The following is a 15,626-nucleotide window of genomic DNA, read 5'->3' on the forward strand; positions in this document are numbered from 1 at the left end:
GTCTCTTCATGACCCCATTTGGACTTTTCTTTTCTTTTTTGAATTGAATTTAATTTTTTATCATTATTATCTTTTACATGTAATGATAAATTTCTACCTAAGTTTTCTAAAGTTGATCCAAATTGTCTCCCTCCCTCCCTTTGTTCCTCTCCCCTTCCAAAGCTGGCAAGCAATTCCATCTGGGTTATACATGTTTTATCAAGCAAAACATATTTCTGTATTATTCATTTTTATAAGCAAACAAACACATTTAAACCAAAACTCATTTGGGGTTTTCTTGACCAAGATCCTTACTGAAGCAGTTTGCCATTTCCTTCTCCAGCTCATTTTACAAATGAGGAAACTGAGGCAAACAGAATGAAGCAACTTGCCCAGGGTCACACAGCTAGTAAGTATCTGAGGCCAGATTTGACTCAGGAAGATGTGTTTTGCTGACTCCAGACCTCAGGCTCTGGGCATCTTGCCACCCAGCTCCCCAACAGCTCTGCTTCTTATAGACGTAGAGTTCCCTGGATCCCTGAAAGATTAAGGAACTTTCCCAGGATTACAGAGATATGACGCGTCCAAAGCAGGACTTAAACTCAAGTCTTCCTGATGCTGAAGCCCATTCTCTAACCGTTACCCCCTGCTTTCTTTCCTGAGGACAGTAAGTTACTCTATTCGCTTCTGTTACAATGATCACCATTTCAGAAACAAGCCTCTACAGCATCCTTGCCATTCCCCCAGCTGCCCGAGTTCACTTTCTGCCTCTGCCACGTGGCCAGTGCAATGACCCTCAAGTGGCCTCTCTGTTTCTCTTGTTTCGTCCTCGGAAGGAAAGGCTGCCTCGCTCACCTCTGCGGAAACTCCAGTGATAAATCCCACATCCCACGGGCTCTCTCAAGGTGTTGGTCTTCAGAGACCTCAGATCATTTGTCTAGAAGTAGGTCATTGACAAGCTGATCATTTAATTTATTTTTTTATTTTTTAGGTCCTTATTTTTAAATATGATTTAATATATATATATTAAATATATATTTATAAATTATATTTATATATTTATTTATATATACATATATAAATAAATATAATATAAAATAAATTTATCATTTAAGGTCCACGAGCCTTTGTTTTTTTATCTAATTAATATGAGGAACAAGTTGAGGAAATGTGGTGCCCATCTATCCTTAAACTCCCCTGACAGACTGCGCAGAACCCCAGGCTCAGTGTGCATTCATCCACTCCAGAAAACAGGTGCGAACCACTGAGATAGGTAAATACCATCATTAAGTCGAGAAGCAACCAGGGAGCAACCCACATGTGTTTACATTCCAGTAAAGAAGCGTGTTTGTAGAAGGACCATATGTGTAGATGGAAAGGAAGGCAAAGGGTAAGAGTGCCTCACTCTACCCTGAAAACGTCGCCTCTGTTCCTTGTTGGAGAGGATCACGAAGAGACTCAGCCATGGCAAAAACAAAGAAAAAAGCCCAGTGAATGGGCAGACTTTCCCTTCCAACACCAGTCATGCCCAGATTTCCAAGGAAAACCCTCAAAGTGAGAAGCAGCCATTTATTTCTGGCCCATGAGATCAACCACTACTCAATCCCTCCATCTTCTTTACTCACTAGATAGGGAGGAAAGAGGTAACTAAAAGGAAGTCCGGAAACCTTGGACTGAGCCCCAGAGGGGCTCCTGTGACCCCGATGACCAACAGGAAGTGTGGCAGTTCACAGCTGGGTAGTACATTTTAGGGTTTAAGGAATCGTCTTTATGAGTCCAATGAGGTAGACAGAGGATCTTGGGAAAAACTCTTCAAGCCTCAATTTCCTCACCTGAGAAAATGGTACGATAAGGTGGGCATGCTCATGGAAAAGAATAAAATTAATCATCCTCTTTAAAAAAAGATTTATTGATGTTTGTTGGCCTTTATAAAATAAAATTGTATTGTTATCCATCATTTTTATATCATTTGCTTCCCTCCGTGTAACCTTACCCCATCACTCCAAGGGAACGATCCCTTATGACAAAAACCAAGAGAAACCATACATCAAAAAAGGCTGCCAATATAAACAGTGCCCCATTCCCATAGACTCGCCCTCCCTTGCAGAAATGGAGAGGTATCTTCTTATACATCTTCTCTGATCTTAATCTTTCACAGATTTGATCCTGTCCCTCTCTGATTGTTTTCATGTCCTTTTTTTCTATTTGCATTCTTGATTTAATGACAATAAACAGTATAAGAGGGTCTAATTTTTTTTATGCCCATTGATTGGTTGATGGATTGAGCTTATATTTTTGGAAAGTGTTGGAGGTGGACTCAGACCCAGCTCTTTTTTTGATATAGACCAGTCCAGGGTACGACAGTACCTCATCATTGCCATGGTCTCACAGGGTCCAAATGAGAGAATGATCAAAGTTAATAGCACCAAAATGACTTAGATAAGCAAGTGTGGCTAGGAAATGAAGGAGTCAGCAATGTCCAGCTTTGCTAAAGAAGCAAACGTGATTCTCTGACTAGCATATTCCCAGAGGATGGAGGCTGAAGGTGAGGAAATGACCTTTTCATCTTATTCAGCAAGTCCTTCAGGACTTGATCTAGTTTTGATTTTTACATTCTGAAAATTTAAGGAAATTGAAACAAATTGTAAGGACAGTTTAAAAAAACAAACAAACATGCATTGTCCTTGACCTTGTCATTAGAAGATAGAAACACGAATAGGTCTTGGACTTGGCATTTCTTTGGTAAAGGGAACTCCTGAGTAATGAAACTCCACTAAATCATAGAATTATCTAGATCATTAAAAGGTTCCAGAGTCACATAGCCATTATGTTTTGCAGGTGGGATTTGAACTCAAGTCTTCCTGGCTTTGGGGCTGATGAATAATATGCTATGTTAGCTTTGTTTTTTCCCTAAAAACAAACTTTTAATTATTTGCATGGGAATGAATGCTACTCCCTAAAAAATGAGTCTCCTATATTGACTAAGGCAGACTTGCAAGTCTTGGCTCTTCCAGGAACTAGCTGTGTGATCTGGGACACATCACTTAACCCATCTACTCATATTATCTGTAAAGGGAGATAATTAAATAAGATCTTAATTTTTTTTCAACTTTACTAATATATGATCTCTACTAAGAAAAATAGGTCCATAAAAAAGCAGTCATCATTGATTATGGGTCAGTAATAATAATTCTCCAGAGTGCTGAGTGTTGCAATCTACAACTTTGAGGGTTTTTTCTCTCTTTTTATTTTTTTTGCACTTTTTTTCTTCTTCATTCCATAGGGATACTTTGATTCCTGGTCCATCTCATTAAGCATAACTTATTTGTTCTCTTACTAGTCCATTTTTCCCCATCTTAATATTCATGGGTGATCTGCTATAGTGTGGTTCCTTTGGGTGAAAGTATATCAACTCATTTGCTGATCCAGCATAAAAATAAAAACCTGCCAAAGTTTCCTTTTACTTCTTGTATCAAGTTTACCTTGACACTATCCAGAATTTAATTTTTTTTTCTTCCACTTGGTGTTTTGTAGCCAGGCACCATTTTTGTCTTTTCAGTCCTTAAAACCTAATACATTATAGATTTAGGAGGCACTCACAAGCTTGGTAGCAGACTCTGCATCCATTCCTTTGCCTGGAAAAAGGCAAACTGTCACGGATGATTGTCTCTTGCTGAGAAAAAGGTACATCAAACCTACTTCTTGACCAACAAGCTAATGTGATGGTGTCCAAAATTCTACATAATGGATTTTCCTTTCTTTTGATGATAATTTTAATGAGTTAATTAGACCACTAAAATGAAGTTCTACAAACAGCAAAAAAAAAAGTCTTAAAATACTTAAGTTCTTTTGAAACTTTACAGGAAATTCAATATACACTTAAAGAACAAAATCAATGAAGAGTCTTAAAGGCTTCTCTTCTGATTTGTCACAGGGTCCAAGCTTTCTTTCCGAGGCTCTTTTTCCTGTACGTGCTGCAGAAATTGAAGAATTGGACCCTTTCTTCAACCTTCATGAAACCATTACTAAGGTAAGGGTGAGGAAAGATGGTCAGTTAATTATCTGGGCTTTTAAAAAAAATTTTTGTTTTGTGAGAATGGGAGTGCTTTCGGTTGAGAAGGAAATTTTTATATCTATCTATCTAACTCATCTGGATGGTTAAAATATTCTTTGAGAAATGTAAACTTATTTCTGCAAGGAAAATCATATAGAATCCAAAATATAGACTTTTAGACTAAAAGAGAACTGACATACTGTCTAGTCCAAATAATTCATCTTATAGATAGGAAACTGAGGAAAAGGGGGGGGGGATGACTTGTTGAAAATTACATAGCTTTTAATGCTAATTATCTTCCTTCTGTGTATATCTCCATTATCTTGAATTATTGGCTGTTCTCTCCTTTCTCTGAAGGCAGGTTAGACTAATTGGTAAAATGTTGAAATAAACCTACTTTCTTGTAGCTGGAGCTATTTTAATACCCAGCTATAGAGAAGAAAAAGCTAGACACCTCTCATATTTATTCAACTTCTATATTTTAGTTTGAACATAAAAAATAAAATATTTTATTGCTGCTTTTTATATCAATCATTTTCCACCTTCCTTCAGAATGAACTCTCTTTTGGCGAAAAATAAACACAAACCAAACAATCCTCTTGTGCCCTTGTTCAGCCCTTTTATATTGAAGCCTTTCCTTGGAAGGGGAGACCCTTCAAATAAGTTATTTCAGTCTAAATCATGAACCTGTAACTTTCTTCACCTAACCTTGCTCCTCATTTTTTGTTTTCTTGTTTGTTCCTTTTGGTGCTGAATTTTCTTCTTGTAGGAGTTTTGTTTTTGTTTTTTAAAAAATGATTCCTATTTATCTTGGCATTTGTCTTTTCGATATAATGCATAGAACTCAAAGAAAGTAACAAATGAGGCTCTGTGTGGATGCCAAAAGGTGTAATTCATCACCGCACCAGTGACAATAGGCAGGTAGAGTAGAAAGCTGCCAAAAGACTACACTAGCTGCATCTATTTGGGGAGGGAGGGAGCGACAGAGAGAGAGAAAGAGGAGGAGGAGAGAGAGAGAGAGAGAGAGAGAGAGAGAGAGAGAGAGAGAGAGAGAGAGAGAGAGAGAGAGAGAGAGAGAGAGAGAGGAGAAACAGGAACAGAGAAAGATGGAAATGTTAGAGAGAGTATAGAAGAAGGAAGAGAGAGACAGACAGAGAGAGACAGAGGGACAGAGAGAGAGAGAGAGAGAGAGAGAGAGAGAGAGAGAGAGAGAGAGAGAGAGAGAGAGGAGAAAGGAGAAGAGAAACAGAGGGACAGAGAAAGATGGAAATGTTAGAGAGAAAGGATAGAAGAAGGAAGAGGGAGACAGACAGAGGGAGACAGAGGGACAGAGAGAGAGGAGAAAGGAGAAGAGAAACAGAGGGACAGAGAAAAATAGAAATGTTAGAAAGCATAGAAGAAGGAAGAGGGAGACAGACAGAGAGAGACAGAGGGACAGAGAGAGAGAGAGAGAGAGAGAGTGTGTCAGTCAGTCCATCCAAGACAGGTAGAGAGAGAGAGAGAAAGGGAACAAAGAGAGACAGAATTGTAGAACCTCACTACGATGATTGCCTAAGTTTTTATTACTGCTTTTCTTTTCCCTTGGCATCTGTTAGTGTGGTTTGATTATTCTATGCATGTTCCCTTGAGTGGGGTATGGTTATGGTTAGCCTCAGGTTAAGGTAAGTAGATAGCCTTGCTCGCTAAGCTGTCCAAGTTCTGGACGTGCATTATAACGTTGGGGAGTGTTCTCTAATGACTATCGCATGCCACACTGGGCAAAAGCTGAATTCCACATTCTGATGATTCTATTCCTCTTCACAGATGATGTAGTAGAAGGATTAGAAGCCTCAAAACTGAATGGTAGTTTGTCTGAGTCCTGACCTAAAACATATAATACAAATAATTAGAAATCAAGCCTGAAAGTCATAGACACCATAGGAGAGGCAGAAAGTTCTGTGGGTCTTGAGGACATTGAATTCCCTTACAGGGATGATGACATACTTAGGTAGAACTGAAATAGAGAAGCATTTTAGGACTTGACCTCAGGGGCCCAAAATCTCTTTAGGCACTTTGTCTCTGGCATCAGGCATACTAAGCGAAGCAGTGGGAAATAAGTGTGGATATGTACATTTGGGCCAGATTATAGAAAGCCTTGAATACCAGACTAAGTGGTTTGGACTGTATTCTGTAGATAATTAAAAACCATTTATAGTTTGAGGTTAGAAGATCATGATCAGAGCTCTGCTCTTAGAAAATTAATCTAGCAGTAAATAAAAACTGAGTTTGCCATATTTCTTCTCCCCCCAAACTCAAAATACTTTCAAATGCATATTTAAAAAATCACTGCCTATTACTACAGAGGACAAGGAAAAACTAACTAATATTTTTAAAAGGTCATTGAAATTAGTAAAGGACCTCAAACTTTTCAGAATTTCCCTTCATGACCTCACTTTTTTTCCCACTTTTTAAAGAAAAGTAAGTCCTATATGATTGTTTTAGAGAGAGATCTTCATCATTGCCATCTTCATTTTACATCGAGGAAACATAGATGATGGAATAAAAAAAGAAATGAAGAAAATCATGGTCAGCTTCCTACTCTGTGAGCTCTCATTTTAATCCGTTTTCTTTCTACCTTAAAATCAAAGTGGGGGGCAGCTGGGTAGCTCAGTGGATTGAGAGCTAGGCCTAGAGACGAGAGGTCCTGGGTTCAAATCTGACCTCAGACACTTCCCAGCTGTGTAACCCTGGGCAAGTCACTTAACCCCCATTGCCTAGCCCTTACCACTCTTCTGCCTTGGAACCAATACTCAGTATTGATTCCAAAATGGAAGGTAAGGGTTTAAAAAAAAAATAAATCAAACTGGATCTGGCTCAGTAAATTCTCGGTCCCCTCACTCAGTGGATTTCCTCAAAGAAATTCTAAATAGCCTCTTGTTCTTTGGAAGGATCCTTATGCAGTTATGGGTTGAACCCTGAGTCCTTTCCATGACTCGTGTTCTATAACTTCCATCCCTGACATTCACCATTGAGTATTGACTGTCTATACTAACACAGGTTAAATTCCATCTAAAACATTCCCTTATAAATGAAACATGAAACTGAAATCCACCACCAGATTTTTACCTTTATAAAGTTTACTGTGAAAAGGCTTTGCTTGGTTAGGTGTTCTGCCATTGTAAAGATCAGTCAGAATTCAGCGATTAGATTTTTTTTAATTTGCATTTATATTTATAGAAGTAAAACAGGGACTGCAGACCAAAATACAGAATATTATGATCTTTTCCCGAGATGCCACTCCACCCTCTAGCTTTGAAAAGCAGAGCCTGCCTCTGCTGTCTTATGGAAGAGACCCAATAGCTGTCTTTCATTCCCTTTTCAAGGTTTCAAAGTCCAATGACATCCACGAGGCAGATGGAATTTCTAGTACGCCTCTTTCTAGAAACTGAGGTATAGTTGACAGTGTGAAGGGGCAGATTTGATTTTGCCCAAAGGGCTCCTGACGTGGTTTTGGGATTGCGGTCACGGAGCCTATTTTTAGGTCTCTGGTAAAATAAATGTAATAAACCTAATTAATGCAGAATCGATGGTAATAGATCCACATATACTACATATATGCCTATAGACCATAGCACAGTATCTAGCCCATCATTTTGTTATTGTTCAATAGTTTTTAGTCATGCTCTACTCTTTGTGACCCAACGTGGGGCTTTCTTGAAAAAGATACTAGAGTGGTTTGTCGTTTCCTTCTCCAGCCCATTTTATAGGTGAGGAAATCGAGGCAAACAAAATGAAATGACTTGCCCAGAGTCACAAAGCTACTGAGTCACTGAGGCTGGATTGGAACGTAAGCCTCCCCATCTCCAGGCCCAGCTACCCAATATAATATCGTAATACAGTAGAATATAATTAATATCCCATAATAGATGGTATGATATAAATTAGCATCGTATAATAAGTGTTTAATAAATGTTTTTGAATGAAATCACTGAATTGAAGGTTGTCATCTCTCTTGGATCTTTCTCCCCTCCTAACCATCCTCCTGATCCCTGGCTTAGTCTAAGCCTTCATGATCTCTTTTCTACACTATTTATTCACTTCCTAATTGTTCTTGGTCTCGAGGTTCTTGCTCATCTCATGTCACACCCAGCGTGTGTGTATGTGTACTTTACACATGTATGCAAAACAGAGCCATGAATAACCATCAACATAAATCTAGAGAGGTAGGAGTATTTTTGTATTTAATCTTAAGATGTTCTTTGTGCCAGCACTGGCAGAGGGCAGTTCCCTCTACCAGTGAAATCATGCACCAGTCCTCTTTGCCATGAGCATGCACTCACCTATGTGTGCACGTATGTATCTGTGTGCATGTATGTAGTCATGTGCGTGTGCATGTGTGTATATAGTCATGTTTCTAGCTTTACTTGATATTTCTGAAGCCCCCTGAGATCTTTGTTCCTTCGCTATGCCAGATCTCGTTCAAGGATGTCGAGTATGTGCATTGGAAACTGTACCTGATGTTTTCATGAAGTGCTACACTAGCAAAAACAAATAAATACTCATTTTGAACGCTCAGCTTGTGTTTAGCATAATGAATGCTCGTTGGAGCCACTCGAGGGAGATGCTGGGAAATGGAAACCCACCCCTGGGTGTTTTGAGTGGAGGAGGGGGAACTGGAGGGTTTTCCCCCCTTCACGTATATAATTAAACTTAAAGGCTTCCTTCACTTAAATTGAGGCTCTTACTGACTATTTTTTCTGTGACTACAGAAATTTGGTTTATTGTGTACCACTAACATCATTTCCAAAGATGCACCTTCTGCTCTTAGCTTCTTGTATTGCTCATGAGCCCATTATTACTCAAATGAGACTGTCAAGAAGATTCCTTTTTTAAACGAGTTAATCATCAAAATATCCTTCCTCACTTCTGACAGCATATTACAAAATGTTGTTTCTACAAACAAAGATAGGAATGACTAAGAAAATTAATTGTCTATGCATGAGCTGGCAGGTACACCCAGGGACAGATTTTTCCATGTTTGTAAAAATGGGAACACGTTAGGACAGCGAGATGGCTCAGTGGATGGATTGAGAACCAGGGAGGTCCTGGGTTCATTCTGGTCTCAAGTACTTCCTCGCTGGGATTCAAGGGCAAGTCCCTCGAACCCCCACTGCCTAGCCCTTACTGCGCTTCTCCCTTGGAAATCACACGTACATTAATTCCAAGAAAGAAGGTAAAGATTTTAAATGGAAGCACACTAGAAATGAGTCACTGAGTGGACTGACTACACGATGACCACCGTCTAAAAGAAATGCCCCCTTCAAGCTCCTTCAACTCAACAACGAAAACAAGAACATTTATCAAGGGTATTTTTATTTAAAGGACTCTGGGATTGGTTCTGGAAACAGAAAGATGAAATCCAATAATCCTTACCTTCTAGGAGTTTACATTCTACCAGGGGCTCATAGCATGTTCACAAGTAAATAATATATGTGCAAAGAAAATAATTTCAAAAGAGAAAGGGCAGATAAGTAGGGAAATCTGAGGAAGTCGTGTGTAAGAGGTAGGACCTGAGCTGTCTCTTGAAGGAAGTGAGGGATTGATTTCTCAAGGCTGGAGTACAAGTGGGGCTAGTACTTCCAGACCCAGGAGACTGATCCTATAAAGGGACAAGAAGGAATGTGGCATACAAGAAAGAGCTGGTCAACCAAGGAGTTTGAAATAGAGGGTGTTTAAGCAAAGCACTATGAAATAAGACGGGAAAAGTATATGGGACTCAGATTATGGAGAGCTATAAATGCCATGCTGAAGCTCACATTGTCAACGAGAGCCAGTCAACATGTATTTACTGAGTTTTTTGTATAGAAAGGCAAAAACAGCCCTGCTATCACAAAGCTCACCTTGTAACAGAGGAAGAAACGTGCCACAAAAAAAAAACTGTAGGTAACAAATGTGCATCTGATATCCAAAAATCAGTGTCTAGGATAAATTGGAGGTAATCTGAAAAATTATATATATATATATATATATATATATATATATATATATATATACATATACATATATATATATATGATTTACAAAGTGCTTTACTTCTGACAACCCTATGAATTAAAGGCACAAAAAGTACAATCTGTAAAAGTCAAAATTTGCTTGAGGACCCAGAATCAGTAAGTGGGGATCTCTTCATGTCACTGGATGTGAAAGTGGGCTTCTTGGGAGATTATTCAGTTTATATTGTTCTCACACACAGGCAACACATCTTTATTGGAAGGAACTTCAAAAGGGAAGACAAAAACAAACCCTTAGAGAATGCTTGAAACAACCTGGTGGGGAAGGTTAACGTTGACAGTCTTATTTCCATTTTACATAGGAGAACAAGTTAGGTGGCCTGTGTTTGAGACAGGATTCATACTCAGACTTCCCAAATCAGAGTCCAGTTTTCCATGATCTGGAGCTATAATCTTTCATTTTGAAAAAGAAAAAAAATGTTTTCTTTTTTCCTATAAACTTCTATTCAAATATGACTTTTTTTCCTTTTTACTCTTAAAAACTTAGACGATAACATTGATAGAGGACACAGCAAGAAAAAGATAAGAAATTAACTCTAGGTAGCCAGGCCAAATCCCATTACAAACAAAAATAATATTGAAACAAAATGTAGAGCAAAAAATGTTTCCATGCCCCAGGCAGTACCCTACCTATTAGGTCAGCACTCACTGCAACAAAGTAAAATGGAAGAATTTGATGGCCCTTCAGAATTGATTGTAAAGGCACTGGATTTCTCTACTTAGATGCTCTGAAGGCATCACTCAGTGCTACCATGATAAGAGGTAATCCAAGATAATGGGTAAGCTTCCAGGGAGTAAGAGGATACACAGAGTTAGAGTGATATAGATTAGCCATAATAAATATATATTTCTTGTTCCAGCCACCACCTCTGGAGAAAATGTTATTGTTTTGTTTTGTTTTTCTTTTGTAACGGGGACCACTCTTTTACTAGAAATTCTAAATATTTTGTTTGGTATGTCTTTCATATCTATTTTTTACAATTGTTGATGTGATAGAAAAAAATATGTCCTAAATTCTAAACATTTCTCTTAGCAGCTAGTTCCTAGCCTCATTTGAATTATGTAGCACTTGATTCAAACAATGTGTCGTTTAAGGTAGAATGAATGTAGTGTTCAAAAGTTAAGTCGTTTCATCATATCAAATTGAGATTTGATACAGTTCAATACACAGTTACTAAACCTTTGTTTTACTAAGCTCTGTGCTAGGTTTGATGAGAGGCCAAGGAGATTGGATTTCTCAGATTTCACTGGTCCAGGAAAAGGATTCTTTCTCACAATGTGATCTGCAGACTCCTGGGGTTTATGAAGACCCTTTCAAGGGGATGATGAGATCAAAATGAACAAGTTACTATTCCATAGTAATACTAAGATTTTATTTGCCTATAAAACCATTCTTCCCTTTTCCAACTACATATGTGAGGCAGGATTTTCTTTACATACTTCAACCAAAACATCATTGCAACAGATTAGATGCAGAAGCAGATCTAAGGATCCAGCTGTTTTCTATGAAGCCATATGTTAAAGACATTTGCAAAAATATGTAAAATAATGTCACGCTTCTCAGTAAAATCTTTGTTTTGGAAAATATAGGTTTTAAAAAATAAAATGTTTTATTGTGATTTCAAATTAATGAGAAAATATTTTCAATGTCAGTTTTAACTTCTAATGAAGTTAATATTAAATCAAAGCAGCTAAATCCAGAATTAGAGGGCTAAAATGAGATGCTTGTAGGCTATGGAGGAAATAACTTGACAGTTTGGAAAGAAATGATATATGACCAGAATTTTTCCCGAAAGTCCTAGAAAGGTACTAACCACCATGAGAGAGGAAAGAAGGAAAAGGCGAACATTTTTCTGGATAGGGGGTCTTAGAGAGCTGCCTAGACCAGAGATATGTTTTCTTTAATATTTGTAAAGATAAATTGTTTAAAGAAATAGATATGAAACTATTCCCATCATAAACCATTCATCTGATTGATATGAGTAGTGATGATCTAACTAGTCATCATCATATCCACTGACAATTTGCTTTTCTGAGATTTACTTAATTACTTTGCTCTATGCCCATCAATTTTGGAAATAAAGCCAATCTCATTAATTATGTTTTAATCTTGGACTTGGCATTCTTTTCTTCTCTTGATAGTAGGAAAGCTGTTGGAATTTAAGCCTATGTTTCTACAACTCTGACACTGGCATTATATTAATAATTATAAGTGATGGTTCATCATGTAACTCTATCTTAAGCTTCGGTCTATTGAGACAGATTTTAAAAGTCTCCAGAATCCAACAGTAATTCTAGTTTTGGCTGCAAAGTAATGAAGAAGATCAGTGGCATATAGTAATGTCCTAGCTACAGTGAAAATTCTTTCAAAATGGAGTAAAGAGTTCAGATCCAGCCTGGTACCAAGAAAAGTACAAATTCTCTTTTGAGATTTTGAAATTGCAATAAAGGGATACTAGGAAATAAAGAAGGACAGCATAGATGATTAGGAAAAATAAGGTTAGATTAGTATGAAGTAGTTATGCTTTTATCAGAATCAGGTGCCAGTCATGTCTATTAGAAGTAAACAGGAGGGAGTAAGACCACCATTTTCTCTCTTCTTTTTTTTTGACTCCCACCAACACTTTAGCCGCTTGATCAAGGGCTCACAATAATAAACAAAAAAAGTGCAGATTGGCTCTGCTTCCTCTCCTTGGTGTCCCTTGGAGGCTTGGATTTGAAGATGGGAACAGCTGACAATATCTAGACTACCCTGCACCCTCCCTATTTTACAGATGAGGAAACCAAGACACAGAGCCTTAAATGATTTACCTAAAATCAAAAAGGTACTAATGAAGGAAGACAGCTGGAATTTGATCTGAAGTCCTTTGATTTAAGCCAGTTGAAGTTATATGTTTACCACAAAAAATTCAAATAAGGAATACAAAGAAGATGGGTTGTTTTCCTTGTAACAAATACCAGAGATTAAAAAGTAAACATAAACTGTGGCTAGTATGAAAAGGCCAGTATGGATATTGAAATATTTGTCTTGCTTAGATACTATTGAATGTGCCAAAGTTTCCTCTGATAATGACATTTTCAGGGAGCCTTAAAAAATCTAAACTTTAATCATTAATGGTCATAAAGTTGAAATGTCAACAATGGTAGGCATTTCAATGCAGTTCCATACCATCAACCTTTTATTATTTTAATTAGATTATTATCTTTATTGATTATCTTTGGAAGCCTCCAGGCAAAGACTGCCCTGACCTGCACCTTTTCTGTTAACTGATTCCATCTAGGTACTCCTGCTCATAAAAAGATTCACAAAAATGGAGGTTTGAAGGAAATCCCCTGGGATTCTGAGCTGCCAGGTCCCAAATGTAGATAGCTTGTGCTAAGAAGAAAGGGCATTAGATTTGGAGCCAAAAGATAAGGATTTGAATCTTGACTCCTTTTCCCCTTTCTTTTTCTCTTAAATCTCTGGTTCTTAGCAAAGCACCAAGAACATAGTTATCACGTAATTAAATGCTTGTTAATTGGCTAGCTCTGGGATGTTTGGATGAATATTTTCCCACTCTGTGCTCAATTTGCTCACTTGTAAAATAAAGTTAATGGTATCTCATAGAGGCTGTTCTGAGGACTAAAGGCGATAGAAAATGTAAACAATTGTCTAAGCTATTAGTCATCCATGAAAAAGACCTTTAATATTATTCCTCTCTTTTTCTTCTCCTCCTCTCCTTTTCCCTTTTCCTCTCATACTTCAAGGCCATTAACTTGAAAAGAAAACATGTCAACTCAACTGGTTCTTCTTCTTAGGTTTGGATGAGTTTCTTGTCCCTACCTTTGAGAAGGGAGAAGGGTAGGGAATTGAACAGGAAGCAGCCAGTGTGTATTTCTTGAAACTCACAACTACCCATAATCCAGTGTGACATATACTGTATTCCAAAACCAAATAGAAATGATTTTTTGATTATCAAGGTCATTGCTCCCCTCCATTAGAAAAGATAATTGATGGTTGACAGTATTGATTTTTGTTTGGCAGGAAACAGCCTTGAACTATAGAAACAACTGACGTGTCTGACTGGTAATTGGTTCAGAAAAGAATTAGTGTTTCTGACAGTGATTATGTGAGGAATTGGTGAGCTCCGGGGACCTGGGGATGGATGAGGCAGAAATTATGGCAGAACACTCAGTGCTGATTTCAGAATATTTGGTTATACTTATGAATTCTGAACTTGAAGAACAGAATGCTGGTCCAATAGACTTGTGAAATATATTATTAGATCTATCAAGTGTATCTCAAAAATTTCCCTTTATTAAGAACGTACTATATTTCAGATAATGCCAGAAATACAGATGTAAACACAAAAGTCTTTGTTCTCAACAAATTTGTTTTCTTTTGGAGAAATATTGCATGTTCCCCAAATCATTAAATGCAGCATTTATACCAGATAAATCCTTATGTTCATATTGCACATTGTGACCTCAAAAATGTGGGTTTCAAGACTTTGAATTGCCAAAAACCATAAAGATAATTTTTAGTGTCTTGATTTAAATAAAAAATAAGTGGTCACCATGGGAAAATTCCCAAATATGAAATACCCAAGTCAGCTCAGTTTATGGAGATTTTAATTAATATAAATGAAGGAATTAAGGGAAGGGAGAGAGACAGAGTAAGAGGAAATAGTAGGAAAAAGGCTAGGGCCTAGGCCAATTGCCTAGGCCTTTTCTCTTTAAGAGAAAGTCAGTCTTTAATCACTCACCACAAGATCTTTCCAAGCAAAACTCTAGTGTTCAGAGACCCAGCAGCCTCCTCTGACTCCTGACCTCCAATTCAGCTACCAACTAATTTCAAAAATCCCTTGAACTGGTTCATACAGCTCCTTTTAAATAGAAATTTCTCTTGTGTCACCTCCCCTAAATTTTCACGTCTACCAATCACAGTAGATGCTTTTCCTAGGATAGCCTATTCTTAGTTTTTAGTTCTCACCTTCTCAGGGTAGATTATATCTTCTGAGTACTTCACACCTCTTTGTTAAGCTTTCCCCTTGCAAGTTGCTTGACCTTTTAGTGATTAATTTGACCTTCATAGGTACTTAGCACCCTTTTGTATTAGATCTAAAAATAGACATAGCTTAAGGGCTTTTGCCTCACTATAAGTATGGGTTAAGTACTTTTTCATTGTTCAGTAAGGAGTTTACAACTTTATCTTCCCCTAAAGTATGTCTAAGTATGGGTGGAGTAATGTTAGAGTTCCCAATACATTCCTGATCAAGTACCTCCATTGTTTAAATGGGGAATAACCTTAACCATAGCCTTAAGATAATGTTCCAAGGTAGAGTCTGAGAAATTTTAAGATTCACAACATTAAGGTAACAAAGTACATTCTTTGCTATTCAAGTGTCAAAGACAGAATTAAAAACAAACAAAAACCCCTCTTATCTATTGCCTTAGAAGCTATACAAGTTCCAAGGCATAAGAGAAATAATGGCTAGGCAATTGGGGTGAAATGGCTTGCCCAGGGTCACATAACTAGAAAATATCTGAGCTCAGACTTGAAT

The 15,626-nt window shown here is 37.6% G+C and overlaps 1 protein-coding gene across 8 annotated transcripts in view; it reads left to right on the top strand.

Annotated features, from left to right (window-relative positions):
• Positions 1-15,626, top strand: part of NAALADL2 (N-acetylated alpha-linked acidic dipeptidase like 2) — a 1,419,153-nt gene that overhangs the window by 1,253,925 nt on the left and 149,602 nt on the right. For all 8 annotated transcript variants that reach the window (XM_056808005.1, XM_016424651.2, XM_016424653.2 and 5 more), the window contains one exon: positions 3,914-4,009. In XM_056808005.1, coding sequence (XP_056663983.1) covers positions 3,914-4,009 — 96 coding nt within the window. The remainder of the gene's footprint in view (positions 1-3,913; positions 4,010-15,626) is intronic.

The sequence above is a fragment of the Monodelphis domestica genome, chromosome 8 (assembly GCF_027887165.1).
Source record: "Monodelphis domestica isolate mMonDom1 chromosome 8, mMonDom1.pri, whole genome shotgun sequence".
NCBI classification, from domain to species: domain Eukaryota; kingdom Metazoa; phylum Chordata; class Mammalia; order Didelphimorphia; family Didelphidae; genus Monodelphis; species Monodelphis domestica.